The sequence below is a fragment of the Podarcis erhardii genome, assembly GCF_964252035.2.
Source record: "Podarcis erhardii genome assembly, chromosome: 12".
Lineage (NCBI taxonomy): Eukaryota > Metazoa > Chordata > Lepidosauria > Squamata > Lacertidae > Podarcis > Podarcis erhardii.
Genome location: NC_138513.1, coordinates 19,987,662 through 20,005,868, shown reverse-complemented (window position 1 = coordinate 20,005,868; position 18,207 = coordinate 19,987,662). Strand labels below are relative to the sequence as shown.

At 41.0% G+C, this 18,207-nt stretch overlaps 1 protein-coding gene across 1 annotated transcript in view; it reads left to right on the top strand.

Annotated features, from left to right (window-relative positions):
- The window catches only part of MALRD1 (MAM and LDL receptor class A domain containing 1), a 238,211-nt gene extending 220,444 nt beyond the window's left edge, over nucleotides 1–17,767 (top strand). The window contains exons 40-43 of the mRNA XM_081881827.1: nucleotides 6,545–6,608; nucleotides 10,337–10,402; nucleotides 15,102–15,198; nucleotides 16,717–17,767. Coding sequence (XP_081737953.1) covers nucleotides 6,545–6,608; nucleotides 10,337–10,402; nucleotides 15,102–15,185 — 214 coding nt within the window. The 3' untranslated portion in view covers nucleotides 15,186–15,198; nucleotides 16,717–17,767. The remainder of the gene's footprint in view (nucleotides 1–6,544; nucleotides 6,609–10,336; nucleotides 10,403–15,101; nucleotides 15,199–16,716) is intronic.
- The last annotated feature ends 440 nt before the right edge of the window (nucleotides 17,768–18,207 follow it).

Genomic DNA, 18,207 nt, shown 5'->3' with positions numbered 1-18,207 from the left:
GTTGAACTACCATTTCATACAGGTTTGACACTTGCAGTGCTAAATATTCTTCATTACACCTGGTAAGAGTGTAGCTTCCAAAAAAGCTTCACGTTAGCTTCTTTTTTTGTGAAATGCCAAGTCTTCAGTCAGTCATCTGGAAAAGTCGTTTGCAGGATTGGAACTCTTCCTGGATGTAACTCAACAACAGCCAACCCTGTGGCTTGGCAGAAGGACATGTCTTTGTCTCAATGAAAAGCAGATATAGGAGTAACCCTGTTGCTTCTGGTTAACACAGTGAACAAACTTTTTGTTCAGAAATTCCTAACTGGTTAGAATATCAAGGCTCTGCATATTAATGATGTCTAAACTCCAGAGATTTCGTTTTGGAGCAAAGGACTAGAAAATAGCTAGCAGTCAGCAGCTGTTTACCTCTTCTATTGGCGGCTGTCCTCATTTGACTGAATGAGGGTAAAGTACTTTAATGTCTTTCAGCTGATTGGTGTGTAGGAGGAAAATATTTGTGTCCATCCTGCTTTCATTTTATTTCAAGCTTGAATTAAATGTAATGGGGTGGATCAAGGATAAGTTAGTTGTGCTTCTTTTGTATTAAAATCAATGAGATTTAAGCTAAGTTGTGACTAAGTTTTATCAATTATTTCAATGGGAATTAAGTGCCACCAACTTTCTCCAGATCATGCAAAGTTGCACCAACTCAATCCATCTAACTCAGTACTGTCAACACTGACTGACAGCAGCTCTCCAGGGTTTCAGGAAATAGTCTTTCCCAGCCCTACATGGTGACATTGGGGAGTCAACCTGACACCTTTTCCATGCAAGGCGTGATGCCAGGTAACTGAGCCAAATGCCTTCCCCTAAACTAAAGATGCCAAAACAAATATATTTTATCCAACTTAGCTGCATCAATCATTGAAGCCAATGGCTATGAATCTAATGAACCATCTCTCTAAATGCACATTGTTCTTCTGCTGGATAAATCACTCTGATCTGGAGAACTTAAGCCAAAATAGGAGCAGGACATTGATTTAGATGGGGAAATTGCAATGTGCCTCTACCTTTTACAGTTTTTAAACACAACTGGATTAAATTTGCAGGTACGCTAGCCTCTTCTAAGAGAATGAAGCTTGCCAAATTTCAGACAAGTAGGCCCATCAGATTTTGTGCTGGGCACCCCAGGCTCTACTCTGTTGGCAGATAGGCCTGTCAATTACAGTGCTGGCTTGCTTTCTGACACCATTCCTTCCATCTTTGTGTCTTCTTTAAAAGGAAAAGGCTCCAGAGTGTGTTGGAAATCATTATAAAATTAATTATATCATATGTAAGAAAAAATACACACCCAAAGCTTCAATTTCCATGTGTTGTGGTTCCATCTGTATTCACATATTTTGACTCCCACTTAGTTTTAAACAGATTGCAGTACACCCCTGTTTTACTCTTTTTATCCAAATTGAATTCGAAGCTATGAAGAGCATAGCAGGTTATAAATGAGTAACAATATCTTACTTCCAGGTAGGAAGGAGAAAGCACATATTATCCTCTTTTCTGAATAATCACTTTTATCTATTTATAGTTTCTTCAAAATAATTTATTGTCAGCTAGAAATCTGCTTCACCATTTAGCTAAGAGAGCTTTAATTCATAGTCCCCTTAGTCTTTTCCCCAAAGGACATGCCTTGACACATATTATATGTTTGTGACTATGTGTGTGACAGAATGCAAAGAAACGGCATAGAATGTTCTTTTGCTATTCAGAAGCAAACAACAAAACCATTTGTCCTTTGAGATGGAGCTGGGAGTGGCAATAATGAGTGATACGGAGACCCCCAGTAGAAAATGATGTAAAAGGGCAGAAAGTGCCTGAGGAAGAAGTGAAGTGTAGAAGGAGGTGGACCTGGCTATGTATTAAGAGCCTAATCAAGCAAGAAATACAGGATTTCTGAGCCAATCAACAAAAGCGCCACTTGACTTGACTGGAGTCTATCTTGACCCATGTTTCATCAGCTGAATGGAATAAATGGAATAAATAAGATTCCGTTTTTCCCCAGCTCAAATTGTGCGCAGCAGAACTTTGCACTGATAAAAGAACATGTTAGTTATATTTATGGAACCTTTTGTGCATCTTTTAAAGTTTGTATCTGAGGGGTCAGTTTATTTCATAGGTTGGTTGGCATCCCCCCCCCCCCACTTCAAAGGGTTTTTCTTGCTTATTAGGTGATATCTCAAGTGAAGGTGAGATGGAGTAAGGGCTGGCTTCTCCATATCTCAGATGACAGCAAGCTTTCTCCTACTTTGTTTGCCCTCCTACATGAGCAACCTAGTCCAGAGATCTGTGTGCTTCAAGATGTAGGATCCTGATTCACATCAGTGGAGGGGCTGAATCCTTGTGCACAAAGGAACTGTACACTAGGTTAGGAACACAGGAATCTGCCTTATGCTGAGTCAGGCCATTGGACCACCCAGTTCCATAATGTCCACACTATATATCACTACTGACCAGTGCTTTACACTGTCTCATATTATTAAGAAATATATCAGTCAAAGCAAATGTAACCTGTTTGCTGCCTTCATTGACCTATCTGCTGCTTTCAACTCAATCAATCGTAACAGACTGTGCGAGAAATTCTCAAATGCTAATACAGATCCACGACCATTATTATTAATTCTTGAACTGTCTAGTGGTACCGTAACACGAGTCAGAGTGGGCTTAAAGGGAGGTCTCACGGAAGCATTCAGGACATCAAGAGGCTTGAAACAAGGCTGCATATTGGCTCCCACACTTTTTAACTTTTATATAAATGATATGGTGCCACAGCTAACACAGGTGCAATCCCCCTCCCCATCAATTAGTAATAGGAAGATATCTTGCCTGCTGTACACCGATGATGTGGTGCTCTTATTGCTCTCCCGATTAGGTCTTAACAATCTGCGTACAGCTTTCAGCAGGTATTGCAAGTGGGAAGAGCTCATTGTGAATTACTCCAAGACCAAAATTATAGTCTTTGGGAAGCATAGTCCCAGATTCAAATCGAAAATGGATCAGCAGAACTTGGATCAGCTTACAAAAAACAGTAAAATCAATAAAAAAATCACAACCATACTTTGAAACATACAAAAGTTAAAATACCCAAAACTAAAAAATTCTATGCAACATTTGTGCTTTATCAAATTCTTGAATTTGAATGTGGTCACCTGAAACTATGCTGTGAGGCAGCAAGGGGATGGTTGGGACAATGCAAAATATTATGGATAACTTGAGACATCAGTCCATACCACTCAGGTCAAAGCATTAATGAGAAACAGAATTTTGCACATGGAAAACAGGGGCATAGAAATGTGACAGGCCTTGGGATAGTGTGAATTTTGTCCCTCCTTGTGTAAATAGCAACACATCTTGCAGAAAACTCTCCAGGGTTCTCTTTAAATGTAGCTGCAGCCGCATGGGAACCCATTTTTCATGAAACTATGCAATCTAGCTGAAGACAGCAGCTGAATTATACTGCTCTATTGATGACTGTTGTTTCAATGGGAAAGATCCTTTCAATCAGCCCTGTCTTAAGTGATTGCCCAATCAGACACAGCCCCCCAGTCATATGGGATTGTCATTTGGAACAGTGGCTTCCACAGAGCCTTGGCTCAAGTTGCATTGAGGACTTGGGTCAAAAGAAAGAGTGGAGATATTGTAAAAGAAAATAATAGCAATAAGAGGGCACCCAAATGCTTATTGCTATTCTAGGAGTTCTTTAAGCCTTGATTGATTTTTTTGTAATCCGTATTGCCTGTCTCCAACTTTGCTTGGTAAGGATGAGATATCTGCTGTGAAATGCATGTTACATAATAATTATTTGTAACTCTATATATTATAAGTGGGGGGGGCACAAAAAAACCAGTTCTCCATGTGTTCTACATTGGCAATCCAATATGATTTAAGTTTTCCTCTCAACAGTATTTTTGGTTACTATTTTTAAAAACTGACTGAACTCTTTCACTAAACATTTGTTATCTCCAGAAATCCAGGCCACCGGCATTTTCTCCCCAAACTTCAAATTGATCCCTGCTTTTTCTCTCTAGCCTTGCTAAGTTGGAACTATTTTCTGTTTTCCTTTCATAGACAAAGTACGATAATATGAATGAGTATAATATTCTGGCCTATTTTCTGATTACTTTGGACAAGTTGCAGGCCATGGGTTGGCTTTCTCCTTCTTGCTGTAAAGTGGCAAGACAGCTTCATAATTGTGAGACCTTGCGAAGGCTAGATTGCTGATTACTTTAACCATGAGCTATTATTTCCAATAAGGGTAATGTCTGTGTTATGTCAGACAACAAGTAAACATTATAAGAATGAGATTAGCTCAGATTACTCCTCGGGACTTTTTAGAGGGGCAGTATTTCAATATGAGTAGGAAAATGAGAGTACCCCTAAACATTGTTTTTTAGAAAAAAAGCACTGCATACATACATATATACATACATACATACATATACATACCCACTTACCCCAAATGTACTAATACAGATAGTGATCATTTTGTGCATGTCATTTCAGCTATGGAAGCGGGAGGAACAGGGACGGAACGGGCTTATGCCTGACCACTGAAGCATACAATGACCCAGAATGCAGCCCCTGCACAAACAGGGAGTTGCCTGTAGTATGTGAAGCCTCTACATCATGATAGTCTAGGAACACAGTCCTATATAGTTAACTGGGGGGGGTTACTTTGTGTTCCATGGATTTTACTCCCCAGTACATGTGCACTGGGTTGCAGCCTAAGACTTGGCTGTCCAGGTAAAATACTTAAATCAATGCACTTAATGGCAAAGGCAGCTGAAATGGCTTTGCAAATAAAAGGCTCCTTAAGGTCAGTGGGACAATGTTGGGGTATGTGGTTTTAGAGTCCTAGCCATGTAATTAACTGAAGTGACTTTGACTCAACCACTGTTTGTATGAACCACAATGTTAAAGCAAGCATGCCATTTCTGCACACAATTGATGGTTTCTAGCAACACATGGATTATTACTTTTCCGACTAGGGAGCTTGTTACTGCCTTTGCTAACATAGCTGATTTCTTTTTTAAAAAAGAAGAAGTGTGGATTGGGGTGGAGGGTGTTCTAAATTACACTCGTTTCAGTAGTAAGAAGCTGCTTTGTTTTAAAGATTCTGATAATGAGCAGCTGGGCCTGAAGGCCAGGCCATAAAAGACATCAGCAATCTGCCATCTCTTTACAATTCTTTAAAAACCAGCAGCACCAGGGAAGGGTGTTGGTGAATTTCATCAGGACCATGGAGCTAAAAGACAGGTGGCTATTCCTTTCCCCATGCATCATTTTTTCTAATGTAGATATTGTGGAGGGGAAAATAGATTTGATCCACATGTGGGTAATGAACAAAAGAATTGTCTGGATGCCTAGATTCAAAACATGGGTGTTTGCACACTTTCAAGCAGGAGAGAGCTCCAAGCAGAGTTTAAAACACACTCAGAATTAAGCAGCAATATAGCGTGGAATATAGGTTATTAAACCCTTTTGCAAATCCTCTTTAGTCTGCTTTGAAGCTCTTGCCCACCCTCTCTCTACCCCTCTTGCAATGAGTAGACCACACACTCTTAAGTCAGATCTATAATGTATTTATTGGGGAATGATTGCTGTCTTGGAAAACAGAGCAAAGACTTTGCTATAACAGCAGAAATGTAAGAAATATATTTATTAAGGAATTAATTCTGACCATTGCTACTAATCTGTGAGAAACATTTTAAAATGATATATAACTCTGGCAAAACAACACAAAATGCATATTAGCCTAAGTAGTTTTTGTTGGAGACATAATAACGCTAAATGCAGATTTCCACAATATTGGTGGGGTGCGGGGGGAGAGACATGAAAAAAACAAAAGGCTGAGGGGGAATTTCCCACATTATTTGGGATATTTCTGGAATAGCTATACCCTTTTTATCCATTGATTTTCTTGTGTAGTTATGTAAAAGAATATACTGTAATCTTTCAAGAATTAATCATTACTTTGGCAGCTGTAGCAGAAATAGAGCTTTCTTGTATATGGGAAACTTTAGAGAGTCCAATACCAGGCTCAGGTTTTTTTGCAGAAGCTTTGCAGTTAAAAACGATGCCCCGGATTTGATTCAGATGAGCAACTTGAAAGACCTTTGTGGTCAGCTGGGATATTTTTCTGTTCCATTGGAATGTTTCTTTGGGAATTACAGGTTTTGGATTAAATGGTTTTCTCAGATGATGATGATGATAATCAAATTGTGACCCTTTTGGTCACAAATTGGCATCAAATGGTATTTAGAATGCAATGAAAATCTTGTTTGCCCCTCAAGGGGAAGATCTAAGATTGGAAAGTCCATTTAATTTAGCACTTTGATGGAAAAGAAGCCATTTTTATTGTATTTCCCATGGCATAATTCTAATTACTAGGGTATCATTTTATCAGAATTTATTTTGGTCCTTGTTTCCCCTTTGACTCCTGTCATCTTCGTAACCTAAAGTAGTCTCAACATGCAGTAGCCTTTGACATTGTGTCTTTTTATAGGAAACGGGAAGAGAGCCTCAAAACTGCATTTGACAACCCACTTTATGAGGCACAGAGTGTAAAGGTAGGTGGAAGCAGCCTTTCCTACACATGTGGAAATGGATAGAATAAACCTACAATTGTTTTCCTAGTATATTGCCCATCAAATGAAATGAGAGGATCCCTCAGTGAAGGTATTTAAATGGAGAATACAAGTGTTTCAAAACTATGACATTTCTTACTGGCAGTTGTGAACAGATTCCTGTTGCAACGTTATTCTCAGCACGCTGGTAAACTCTACTCTGAAGGCAATTCGGTGCTAGGAATATCTCTGCTGCCACAGTTATTATTTTTGCCGAAGGCTGGTAAATCCAGGAGACGCCAGCGTGAGTTTCTGTTCATATTCTCTCTGAAGCTGGGGGTAGCAGTGGTATCACACATGATTTGCAGGTTCAATCTTTGGCGTCTTCAATTAAACAAAGCAGATGGTAAGTAAAGTCCTCAGAGTGAAATCTTGTGGAACTACTGTCAAACAGAGCAGACAACACTGGATCAAATCATTTCACCTGGTATGGCATTTTTGGAGGCATTGATTTGCAAAATATGGCAATTGTATAAGTGTAGCGCTTGATGGGTAGCATCCATAAAAGACTAGTATTTTCTTCACTCCACCTGTGATACTCGTGCAACTCCTCTGAAATTCCGGAAACACAAAATGCTGTGTGCAGCCTTCTTTTTAATCCTGTCACCGAGGTGTCAAAATATGTACAGCAGCAAAATTGTACTGAGAGCAAACCAAATGTAGCAGAAAATGTACTCTTTGGCTTGAGCTTCCCGAATCGCATTTGCTAGTGGCAAAGAGCTTATTGTTGTTATAAAAACCCTACAAATGGAATTAGGAACCTATCTGGTGCATATCGCCTTCGTGCTTCCTAAAAATAGAGGCAAACACCAAATAACACTATGGGCCAAAAACTTTGCTCTACGTTAAATCTCTATGATGTTCCTCTGACTGCATTTACAATTACTTTGCAACCACTTGTGATAGTTATTAACTCTATTTATTAAAAACTAATGAAATGGACTTTATCTAGAACTATTTGGAATCAAGAAGCAAATTAAGTCTATTGCATCTTCTCTGCCATGCTCTGATCAGCACTGCAGTGCAGGATTGCAGTGACAAGCAAAACTTCCTTTATCTTTTCATGAATATGTGATAAGATTTTGCTTGTCTCTTAAGTAAAATTAACCATGATGTGTCACTTACTTTCAGTAAAAGCCTCCTCACATCTGATTTTAGATTAGATTGATTCAGTTGCAGTTTTGTCATTCACTTGTAAGAGGTCTGTGTCTGTGTTAGAAATACACTCATTGCAGTCCTTCCAATTTCATCTCTGCGCTCTTATGTTTGTTCAAACAGATCCAGGCAGGATACATTTAGTGGCAGGTTGAAAAATAGAAGCATGATGATGTCAGAATCAGAAGCTATCTTTTCAGTGCAAATTAAGATAGCCTAAGGTGCTCTGATTGAATTCCTTTTGTTTTCCTTAAATATTTGAAAGTTACTCAGGCCGATCTAGAATAAGTTTCATTAAAATTAGTGTGATTTAAGAACTGAACTGGGAGTTCAATTCTGTGCGCATTTTTTTTGGAAAATAAGTCTCATTGTGCAAAGTGGAACTTCTAAGTGAACATGCATAGGTTGGGCTGCCTGAACCATTTATTTCATTAGTATCTAAGTATGCTTAGCTTCTTCAAAATTATGCCCTTGTTTAATGGGACTCAAATAGCATCTCTCCCTCTCCCTCTCTTTCTCTGCATCTGTGGTGCATGTATTGTAAGGAACCTGATCACTGAATTAAAAATGTAACTGCATTTCTAATGAGCAATTGACAAATCAGACATTGTGACTCCAAGGATTTTTGACATGATAACTGCCTGTAATGATTGTCCAATAGCAGTGCATAGCCAACCCGGAAGCATGTTTTGTGACATAGCATTGCCATAGCTGTTGAAATGCCCCATTAGAAGTACCCTGTTCTAAGAGCATAAGAGGAGCCCTGCAGATCAAAAACACCTATATAGTCCAGGATCCTGTTTCCCACAGTGGCTAAGTAGGTTGTTGTTGTTTAGTCATTTAGTCGTGTCCGACTCTTCGTGACCCCATGGACCAGAGCACGTCAGGCACTCCTGTCTTCCACTGCCTCCCGCAGTTTGGTCAAACTCATGTTGGTAGCTTCGAGAACACTGTCCAACCATCTCATCCTCTGTCGTCCCCTTCTCCTTGTGCCCTCAATCTTTCCCAACATCAGGGTCTTTTCCAGGGAGTCTTCTCTCCTCATGAGGTGGCCAAAGTATTGGAGCCTCAGCTCTAGGATCTGTCCTTCCAGTGAGCACTCAGGGGTGATTTCCTTCAGAATGGATAGGTTTGATCTTCTTGCAGTCCATGAGACTCTCAAGAGTCTCCTCCAGCACCATAATTCAAAAGCATCAATTCTTCAGCGATTAGCCTTCTTTATGGTCCAGCTCTCACTTCCATACATCACTACTGGGAAAACCATAGCTTTAACTATATGGACCTTTGTTGGCAAGGTGATGTCTCTGCTTTGGCTAAGTAGGTACCTAATGGAAACCCTCAACCAGGACATGAGGACAATACACATCTCCTTCTGTTGCTCCTCCAGCAACTGATATTCAGGCATCCTGCCTTTAATCCTGGAGGTGGCATATAGCCATCATGACTAGGAGCCATTTAATTTACCTAATCTCCTTTTAACGCCACTTAAGTTGGTGACCACCACCACATTCTGTGGACTCTCCTTCCTTGGAGGGTTTTAAGCAGAGGTTGGGTGGCCACCTGTCAGATTCCTGCATTGCAGGGGGTTGAACTAGATGGCCTTTGAGATCCATTCCAACTCTACGATTCTGTGAAGCAGGTTCCCTAGTTTAACTGTGTGCTGTGTGAAGTACAACTTTTATGTCTTGAATCTTCTAAAATTCAGCTTCATTGTATGACCCCAGCTCCCAGTATTATGAGAGAAAGAGAGAACCTCTTCACACCAGACGTAATTGTAGAAGCCTCTATCATGTTTCCACTTACCCTCTATGTCTAAAAAAACTAAAAAATATTGAGTTGCTGAGACCCTTCAGTCATTTCAGTTTTCCTTCTTGCCAGCTCCGTAGCAGCATCCTTTCAATAGCTTCCACAGCTATTGGACACTAGCTTAGAGCCCATCAGCATATTTGTGGAGTCAAGGTTATTTGACCCAATTTCCATTACGTTACACTTACCTACACTGAACCACAGTTGCCAGCCCTTTGGAGCTCTTTGCAGTCCTTTTTTGTTTGCCCCTGCATTATTTGTTGTCATCTGCAAACATGGCCACCACTAACTTCAGGTCACTTATGGACAAGTTAAGAATTTGTGGTGCCAATGGAGATCCTTGGGGAACTTCACTTCTTACCTGCTATTGCAGCTTGTCTTAGGATTGGGACACTAAAATCTCCCTTCCATTTTCTGTCCTAATGAGCAGAAGACCAATTACTGGTATGTCAATGTATTGCCATTGGCTCTTCTGGTTTTAGCAATATGTGCATTCAGAAAGTTTACCAGACCCACGCAGCAGTCCAAGAGGCTTTGCTAGCACTCTCCTAAAAATAACACCAGGTTCCCTAGGCAGCTTATGATATGAGTATTTTATTTTCTTTTTTTTAAGCTGCAAGCTTTAGGACTGATAGAGTTGGCACTATTACTGTTGTTTTGTTCACTGTTGAAAAAGGTTGGCCCGAAGCTAATGCCTGTCTCTTTTGTAGTCTACAGAGTATGCTGCCTCACTGGGAGTTCAGATCAGTGTTTCTCCGTGGCAGGCACAGCAGGAGGTAGGTGTGAATAGTGTTCTTTTAAAAATGCTTTCTGAAAGAATTATGTGCCTTAGAATGAATTGTTAAAATGATTCCAATCCACAACCGGTAGATGAGGAGTTCATCCTTCTGAAACTGCTCAGGGCTGCATATAAAAGCCTTGTGTACATTTGCTAATTGTTACAAGAATACTAATACAGTAGTTTGGTTTCATCAGCTACTTTGCTAAGAAAGTGGTTCATATGTAAGGATGGAGCAGGAATCCATTTTCAATGGATTTAAATATGGGTTCTAGAGGTTCTGACCCGGTCAAACTTTGTTCACCTTGGTGCGCTTCGTGCATTGAGTACCTGCATATGTCTAAGCTGCTCATGCAAAAGAAAAAGTTTATTAATGTAGAACAGTGTTACGAAGGGTGCGTGTCATTCCCAATCCCTCCCAAGCGGGAGCAAGATTCCATGGAGTTCCAGACACTTACCCAGAGTCATGTATCCATTGGGAGTCAAGATGGGACAGAGACTGTCGTGACTTAAGAAATATGGTTTATTTTTCAAATATTTAAACCTAAAGTGTTCAGTATAGGGGGTGCAGAACATTATATCTTGCCCCTCTTGTAGCTTCAGCTAGCTTGGCATCCAAAGCAGCAATCAGTTGTGCCTCTCAGTCTGCACTGCATAGAGTTCTGCCTACTTTCTCCTTCTTGTGCCCAGGACATCTTTAGATTTCAAAAATGACATTTTTTTGTGACATCACACACACACACACACACACACACACACACACACGTCACCCTGGCAACCTGCCAATTCTCCTGTCTCTGTCTACTCCTCAGAGCCAGGCGTGGGGAAGGACAGTTCTCTTGCATTGCCAATGGCCCCCTATGTCTCCGCCCTTGGGTCACCATTGTGCATGAATGGCTCTGCACTTAGCTAGCCTGGCCAGGCTGATTTGCAAAGCACAGTTCTGCATCATGAGTATCTGGGTATGGACCTTTATATTTGCCTCATTCTTCGATCTTCAGTAGAAGAGTTGATACCACCACATTTTGCAACAACCGGTTGAAAGTGATAGTTGTACCGTACATAGTTCCCACTGAAACTCACTGAAACATGCAGCAAACTTAGCCTGGATCTGACCTTGTGTCTTTTTAAAAGGATGATATCATGTGTTTCTTATCAAATATAGCAAGCATTTGGTAAGATCACAAATAAATTCCAGAATCTTCCAAAAATCGAGTGATGGCTGCATTCTTCTTTTTCCATAATCCTCGAGTTTCTCCACATGGAGCCTGGCAGCCCAAGCCCAGAAGCTTCACCACAGGATGCTCAGTTCAGCTATGCAATCCTCCATTACTCCTCTCAAAGCTGTACAGCAGGCAACCTTACCCTGATCAGCAAGGCAGTTGCTTTAGAAACAGTCTGCAATGACTAAAACACAAGAGTGCATTGCCTGGAGGTTGACATTCATCTTCTTGTACGCTGAGTAAATATGCACAGTGTGGCTTTTCTTCCACATCCATTTAAGTACCAAATAAAATAAAATAAAATCTATCAATAATCTTATTAAAGATTTAGAAAATATGATACAGAACCATGTCCCATCAGCCACATCAGCTATAGGGTGCAAAACAGGAGAGGGCTTCTGCACCTTTAACAGTAGTGTAGAAGAGAGAATTTCAGTTCCATAAACTACACCTGCTGGAAAAAGATCCCTCTTCTACATACCTATTTTTGATGGGGGAGACTTGTCCTCTTTTGCATTTGGGAACATGGGAAGCTCAGTATTGTCAACACTGTCTAGCAGTACTTTCCAGGGTTTCAGACACTTCTTTCCCAAGCCCACCTGAAAGTGGATTGATCCTGGGTCCTTCTGCTTGGTTGCCCTAATTAGCAAGAATGTCAAGTTTTGTAACTATATAAAAGACTGAAATGAAACATTATCATATCATAATCAGTCCGTGCTTCCAAGTTTGCAACCCAGCTCTGAATTCAGTTCACTCTTGTACATGCTTCTCATTGCCTGTGTTAAAATGAATTGGATAATCCTTTGCATGTGTACCGTACTTCCTACATGCAAATTGGTGGCTTACACAACAGGGTAATGAAAAAGGTATAGAGGCTGCGGGTAGCAGGGGAAAGATTCTTGAGGCAACTCCTGATGGCAGTTTCCCTGGTGACCAAGAGCCACAAGAATAGCCTCCTTGAAATGCTATCGCTGCCATTTACAGGGAGGGGGAGGTTTCAATGAGGCTGGGGCTGCATAAATACACTAGCAGAGTCAATATAGTAGTCCCATCAGGAGTGCCAACTTGACCCCGGGACCATGGGTGCCCGGGGTTGTGGGTGTCGTGCAGCATGTACAGTCCTAGCACTGAAATTTGTGGGTACCCAACCCCTTCATGGGGAATTTTGTGGGTGCTCAGTCACCATGGCCCCAGGGAGTTGGCATCTATGAGTCCCATCAATCTCCCTGCAGAGTCCTGATCCCTCCTGATGATAATAATAATCAGGCAGAACGATGGGGGTGGAGACGCTCCTTCAGGTATACTGGACTGAGACCGTTTAGGGCTTTAAAGGTCAGCACCAACACTCTGAATTGTGCTCGGAAACGTACTGGGAGCCAATGTAGGTATTTCAAATGGTCTCGGCGGCCGCTCCCAGTCACCAGTCTAGCTGCCACATTCTGGATTAGTTGTAGTTTCCGGGTCACCTTCAAAGGTATTCCCACATAGAGCGCATTGCAGTAGTCCAAGTGAGAGATAACCAGAGCATGCACCACTCTGGCGAGACAGTCTGCGGGCAGATAGGATCTCAACTTGCGTACCAGATGGAGCTGGTAAACAGCTGCCCTGGATACAGAATTGACCTGCGCCTCCATGGGCAGCTGTGAATCCAAAATGACTCCCAGGCTGCACACCTGGTCCTTCAGAGGCACAGTTACCCCATTCAGGACCAGGTAGTCCTCCACACCAGCCCGCTTCCTGTCCCCCCAAAACAGTACTTCTGTCTTGTCAGGATTCAACCTCAGTCTGTTAGCCGCCATCCATCCTCCAACCGCCTCCAGACACTCACACAGGACCTTCACCGCCTTTACTGGTTCTGATTTGAAAGAGAAGTAGAGCTGGGTATCATCTGCATACTAATGAACACCCAGCCCAAACCCCCTGATGATCTCTCCCAGCGGCTGCATGTAGATGTTGAAAAGCATGGGGGAGAGGACAGAACCCTGAGGTACCCCACAAGTGAGAGCCCAGGGGTCTGAACACTCATCCCCCCCCCACCACTTTCTGAACACAGTCCAGGAGGAAGGAGCGGAACCACTGTACAACAGTGCCCCCAGCCCCTCTAGACGGTTATGGTCAATGGTATCAAAAGCTGCTGAGAGATCCAGCAGAACTAGGAAACAGCTCTCACCTTTGTCCCTAGCCTGCCGGAGATCATCGACCAATGTGACCAAGGCAGTTTCAGTCCCATGATGAGGCCTGAATCCCGAAAATGACAGTGATGCCACCGTCACAAGGCTATTGCTATGGCTCTGCCCCATTAGGCAGTGATGATAGAACCAAAATAGTGGGTTTGACCTACTATTCCCCCCATGCTGATAGTGTTGGATTATTTGGACTGCCATCAGTCAGTCCTGGGATTGTCAGAGCCTTCATGGACATTGTGGATAAACATTTCCATTCATAAGAAATCTAAATTCACATTAAACTGAGCTGCCAACCTTTAAACTGCTTTAAATATCCTCATGTGCACACAGGCATGTTAAAAACCCTGGCCCAGTCTATTTGTATAGATGTCCCTTCTCCTACAGAATAACTTGGTCAAGGGACTAGCAGCCCTCTGAGATAAAGGCTGTAAAGATCAAGTAAAATATAAAACCTAGCAAATTATAAAATATGTGGTGTGTAGCAGTCAAAGTTTTGAGATTTCTGGACGCCAGAGGCACTTGGGTTCAACTCACCAAAGAGGCACACTGCTCTGCTTGTGCTAACTATCATTTATTAGCATGAACTATCACATAGTAGCACTGTGAAAGTGCAATGGACTCTTATGAACAAAGCATTTGTTTGCACTAGCTGAAAATCCCAAGATGCATTGCAAAAGTAATGAAGAGTCCGATGGCATCTAAAACATCAATAAATATACCATCACATGGGCTTTCACAGGTAAGAGCCTTCTACCGCACACATATTCATTCAGCAGTAACTAGGTACGGGGGAGAAATTCAATTTTGTATGTGTTCAAAGGCATATTTGCACTTTCTGAAACTATGTGAACAAAGCCATCTCTGAATTTTGCAGTGCGGTTTTCCATGTACAAGTAATGTGTACATTAATGGATACACTAAGTATAGATAAAAGACATATATTAGTGACACTAACATACAAAAATGCAGTATTTATTAAGCAAAATTGGAAAGAGTGTATTAGGCAAAATTGCATACTAAATGTTTATATTGGGAGAAATTCACACTAAAATGCTGGTAATCTTTTCAGGAGAACTTTTTTTAAAAAAATAATTACAAGCTGATGCGCGAATGTGGAGAAATGAGAAACTGAAATCAACATATTTGCCCATTCTTGGCAGTAACTTATATGAACTTCTCTTCTGAAATTAGTTTTCATTTTATTTAGAAATCTCATTTGTTGTGGTTATTCTTTTTTGCAATTTGACACTTTGTTTTGAAATAACTTCTTATTCCTCCCTTCTTTCAGCTGTTTCGCAGTAATGACATCATGGCTTCTTCCTTTGCCAACCCCCTATATGGCACAACTACAGGAAAAGAGCAGACGCTATGAGATGTCTCTGGAAGTGGGTATAAAACAAGACAGAAACTTTATGCAGATTCATTTGCCGTGATGTTTTTCTGTTTCTAAAATCAAATTGAATGATGGCATAGCATTAGTCACTTGAATGAAAATGGAATGATTTTTCATATTAGAATAATTACCTTCTCCAAATAACACTTCATTCAAAATAGCATCCACCCACATGGGAAAGCATAGCCGTACGTGATATTTATGTTGGCAAGGAACACTCTTGGTAACTTTAGTTTTCAACTGACTACATGGTTGAACAGTTCAAATTCCAGTTGATTAATAAATAAAAGTTTCACTTAATCAAAAGCAGGATTTGGGCTTTTCTTGGCATGCCTTTTCTCCCTCTGCTTTTATTGAAAAACAGTGACTCAAACTTGTTCATAATGTTAAATTCTAGAACTTGAAAGGTTGCATTTGTCTCAACCTTCAGTGAAATCCAAGAGATTATAACCGACTCATTCTTAGATGGAGGTACTTTTCCTGTGTGTAAGCTGTAAATGCAACGGGTTTACTTGAAAGAAAACTCACATATTTTGTTTCACTTTGTCAGACCCATGGCCCATTAGCGAATCAAACACAGCCACAACCTCCATGCCATCTCATCCCCTGTTTTAGTTGTTGCAATGCAAGGGATAATGGTGAACTGAAGCTGGAAGCTCTGCAGAGCATATGATCAGTGTGATTTGATTGCTTACGAAGATAGTGGCCAATCAACTTTCCCAAGATCTACAGGGTGGTTGTGAGAATAAAAGGGGGAAGGAGAACATTACATACACCACCTTGAGTTCTATGTTGGGTGAGGGGAGGTAGGTTATAAATGAATAAATAAGATTTGCTTGGAATTCTAGACATATTTAAATCAAGGGTAGATAACCTGTGGCCCTCTGGATGTTTAAGTCAGACTCCAGTGTCCATCAGACCCAACAAGCGTTTCCAATGGACAGGAATTTTGGGAGTTCTTGTTCAACAACATCTGAAAGACAACAGGTTAGTCATCCCTGGTTTAAACCACCCTCAGTTATTTGACAGCTGTCTTTACTCTTTGGGCATATTCCCCACAATGTGAGCAAAGGTTGAATTGTGGGAATAATAATAATAATAATAATAATAATAATAATAATAATAATAATAATAATTGTATTACTTAACCCAATTAAGCAATGTTACTTCTGGATGCTGTGCACCACACAGACACACAACTTAAAAAATAGATTCCTATATATAACTATTCAACTGAATACAGAAATTGAATGGATTTTTTTTTTTTGAAAGTGCTATTTTTATAGCTGTTTCCTGTCACAGGAAATGAGATCTGTCATTCTTCTGGACTAGCCCTGCAGCAAGGTGGGACTTTTACCTGAAATCATCTTCAGTTTTTGCATTTAGATAGCATCTTTTTAAGAAAGAAAGAAATATAATAGGTGCTTTACTGCTTTCATCTCTCCCATCCTGCAATCATTGTTCAATACACTTATTGCACAAAGAACAAAAGATGCATTTATATTTCCAGAATGACAACTGCCTCATCCTTGACAGTCCAATGGAAGCAATCTCTTTAGAAACGGACCACTGTTATTTAAGAAAGTCAGTCTCTCCTCTGCCTTCAAACCAAGAAGGGAGCCAGCAAGCTTCTCTGTTCCAGTGTGAACATTCTCTTCTCAGAGGCATTGCCAGCGTCATCCTTTGCATGACCAGCTTCCAACAAGCAGAGTGCCCATCCAAATGGATTTTCAGACGAAATCTTACCTTGGTGTTCACTCCTCATGTACATGAAACCTCAATTAGGTAAACATCCATTGCAGTATTTCTAGAAGGCCAAGAAGACACTGATTATTGAGGAGTCTCTTCATTTGAAGTTAGCCACCACAATGGCTGTGATCCAGAGAGCTCTTTCTGCAAGTGAAAGGCAGTTTAGCTTGCGCAAGAGGAGGCCTCTGATTTCCACCACCCACCTTGTACATGCAGTGGCAGCCCCCGTGTTGCATCCTATGCCATCATGAAAGGTCTCCTGATCTAAAGAAGATACCGTGGGGTACACCAGGAAGGTGGAAATACTTCATTGTCCAAGCAGCACTGTACTTGCAATTGTCTGGATCTTGCCTTGTGTTTCTTTTTGAGGCATATGCCAAAGAATTGAAAAGAAAAAATGCAATGCTGCCACAAGATTTGTTGTTATCGGCTTGTGTATCAAAACCACGAACTGCATACTGATTTCCCCTTCCCAGCAAAAGTTAGAGCAAGAATTGAGACACCGAGTGCTCTAGATCTATTGACATTAGCACATAATAAATTTGAAAAATATGCTTTACCTGAGATTGCTGGGTGACATTAATCATAGGAATGATGCCTCCTACTGGATGGAACAACAGAGTCCACTGAAGCCTTTTGCCTCTTCTCCAGCGAAGGACCCATCCTTTGCCTCAGTCCAATCCTACCTGCAGTTCTGTCTCATTCTCTCTTGAGTTACCTTCCTTATCTTGGTCTCGTGCCTTTCCTATTGTGTATTTGGTTTTTGGGGGTATGTGTTTTTACTGTGCTTCTTCCTCTCCCTCTTTTGGTGCTACTACTGTTTCAAGAATTGAGCAAGAATTGAGACACCGAGTGCTCTAGATCTATTGACATTAGCACATAATAAATTTGAAAAATATGCTTTACCTGAGATTGCTGGGTGACATTAATCATAGGAATGATGCCTCCTACTGGATGGAACAACAGAGTCCACTGAAGCCTTTTGCCTCTTCTCCAGCGAAGGACCCATCCTTTGCCTCAGTCCAATCCTACCTGCAGTTCTGTCTCATTCTCTCTTGAGTTACCTTCCTTATCTTGGTCTCGTGCCTTTCCTATTGTGTATTTGGTTTTTGGGGGTATGTGTTTTTACTGTGCTTCTTCCTCTCCCTCTTTTGGTGCTACTACTGTTTCAGTTGTACTGATCGCATTTTATTTTTATACCTCAGTGCATTACTTCTTCATCTGCCCTATGAACATTTGTGTGTATGTTTCA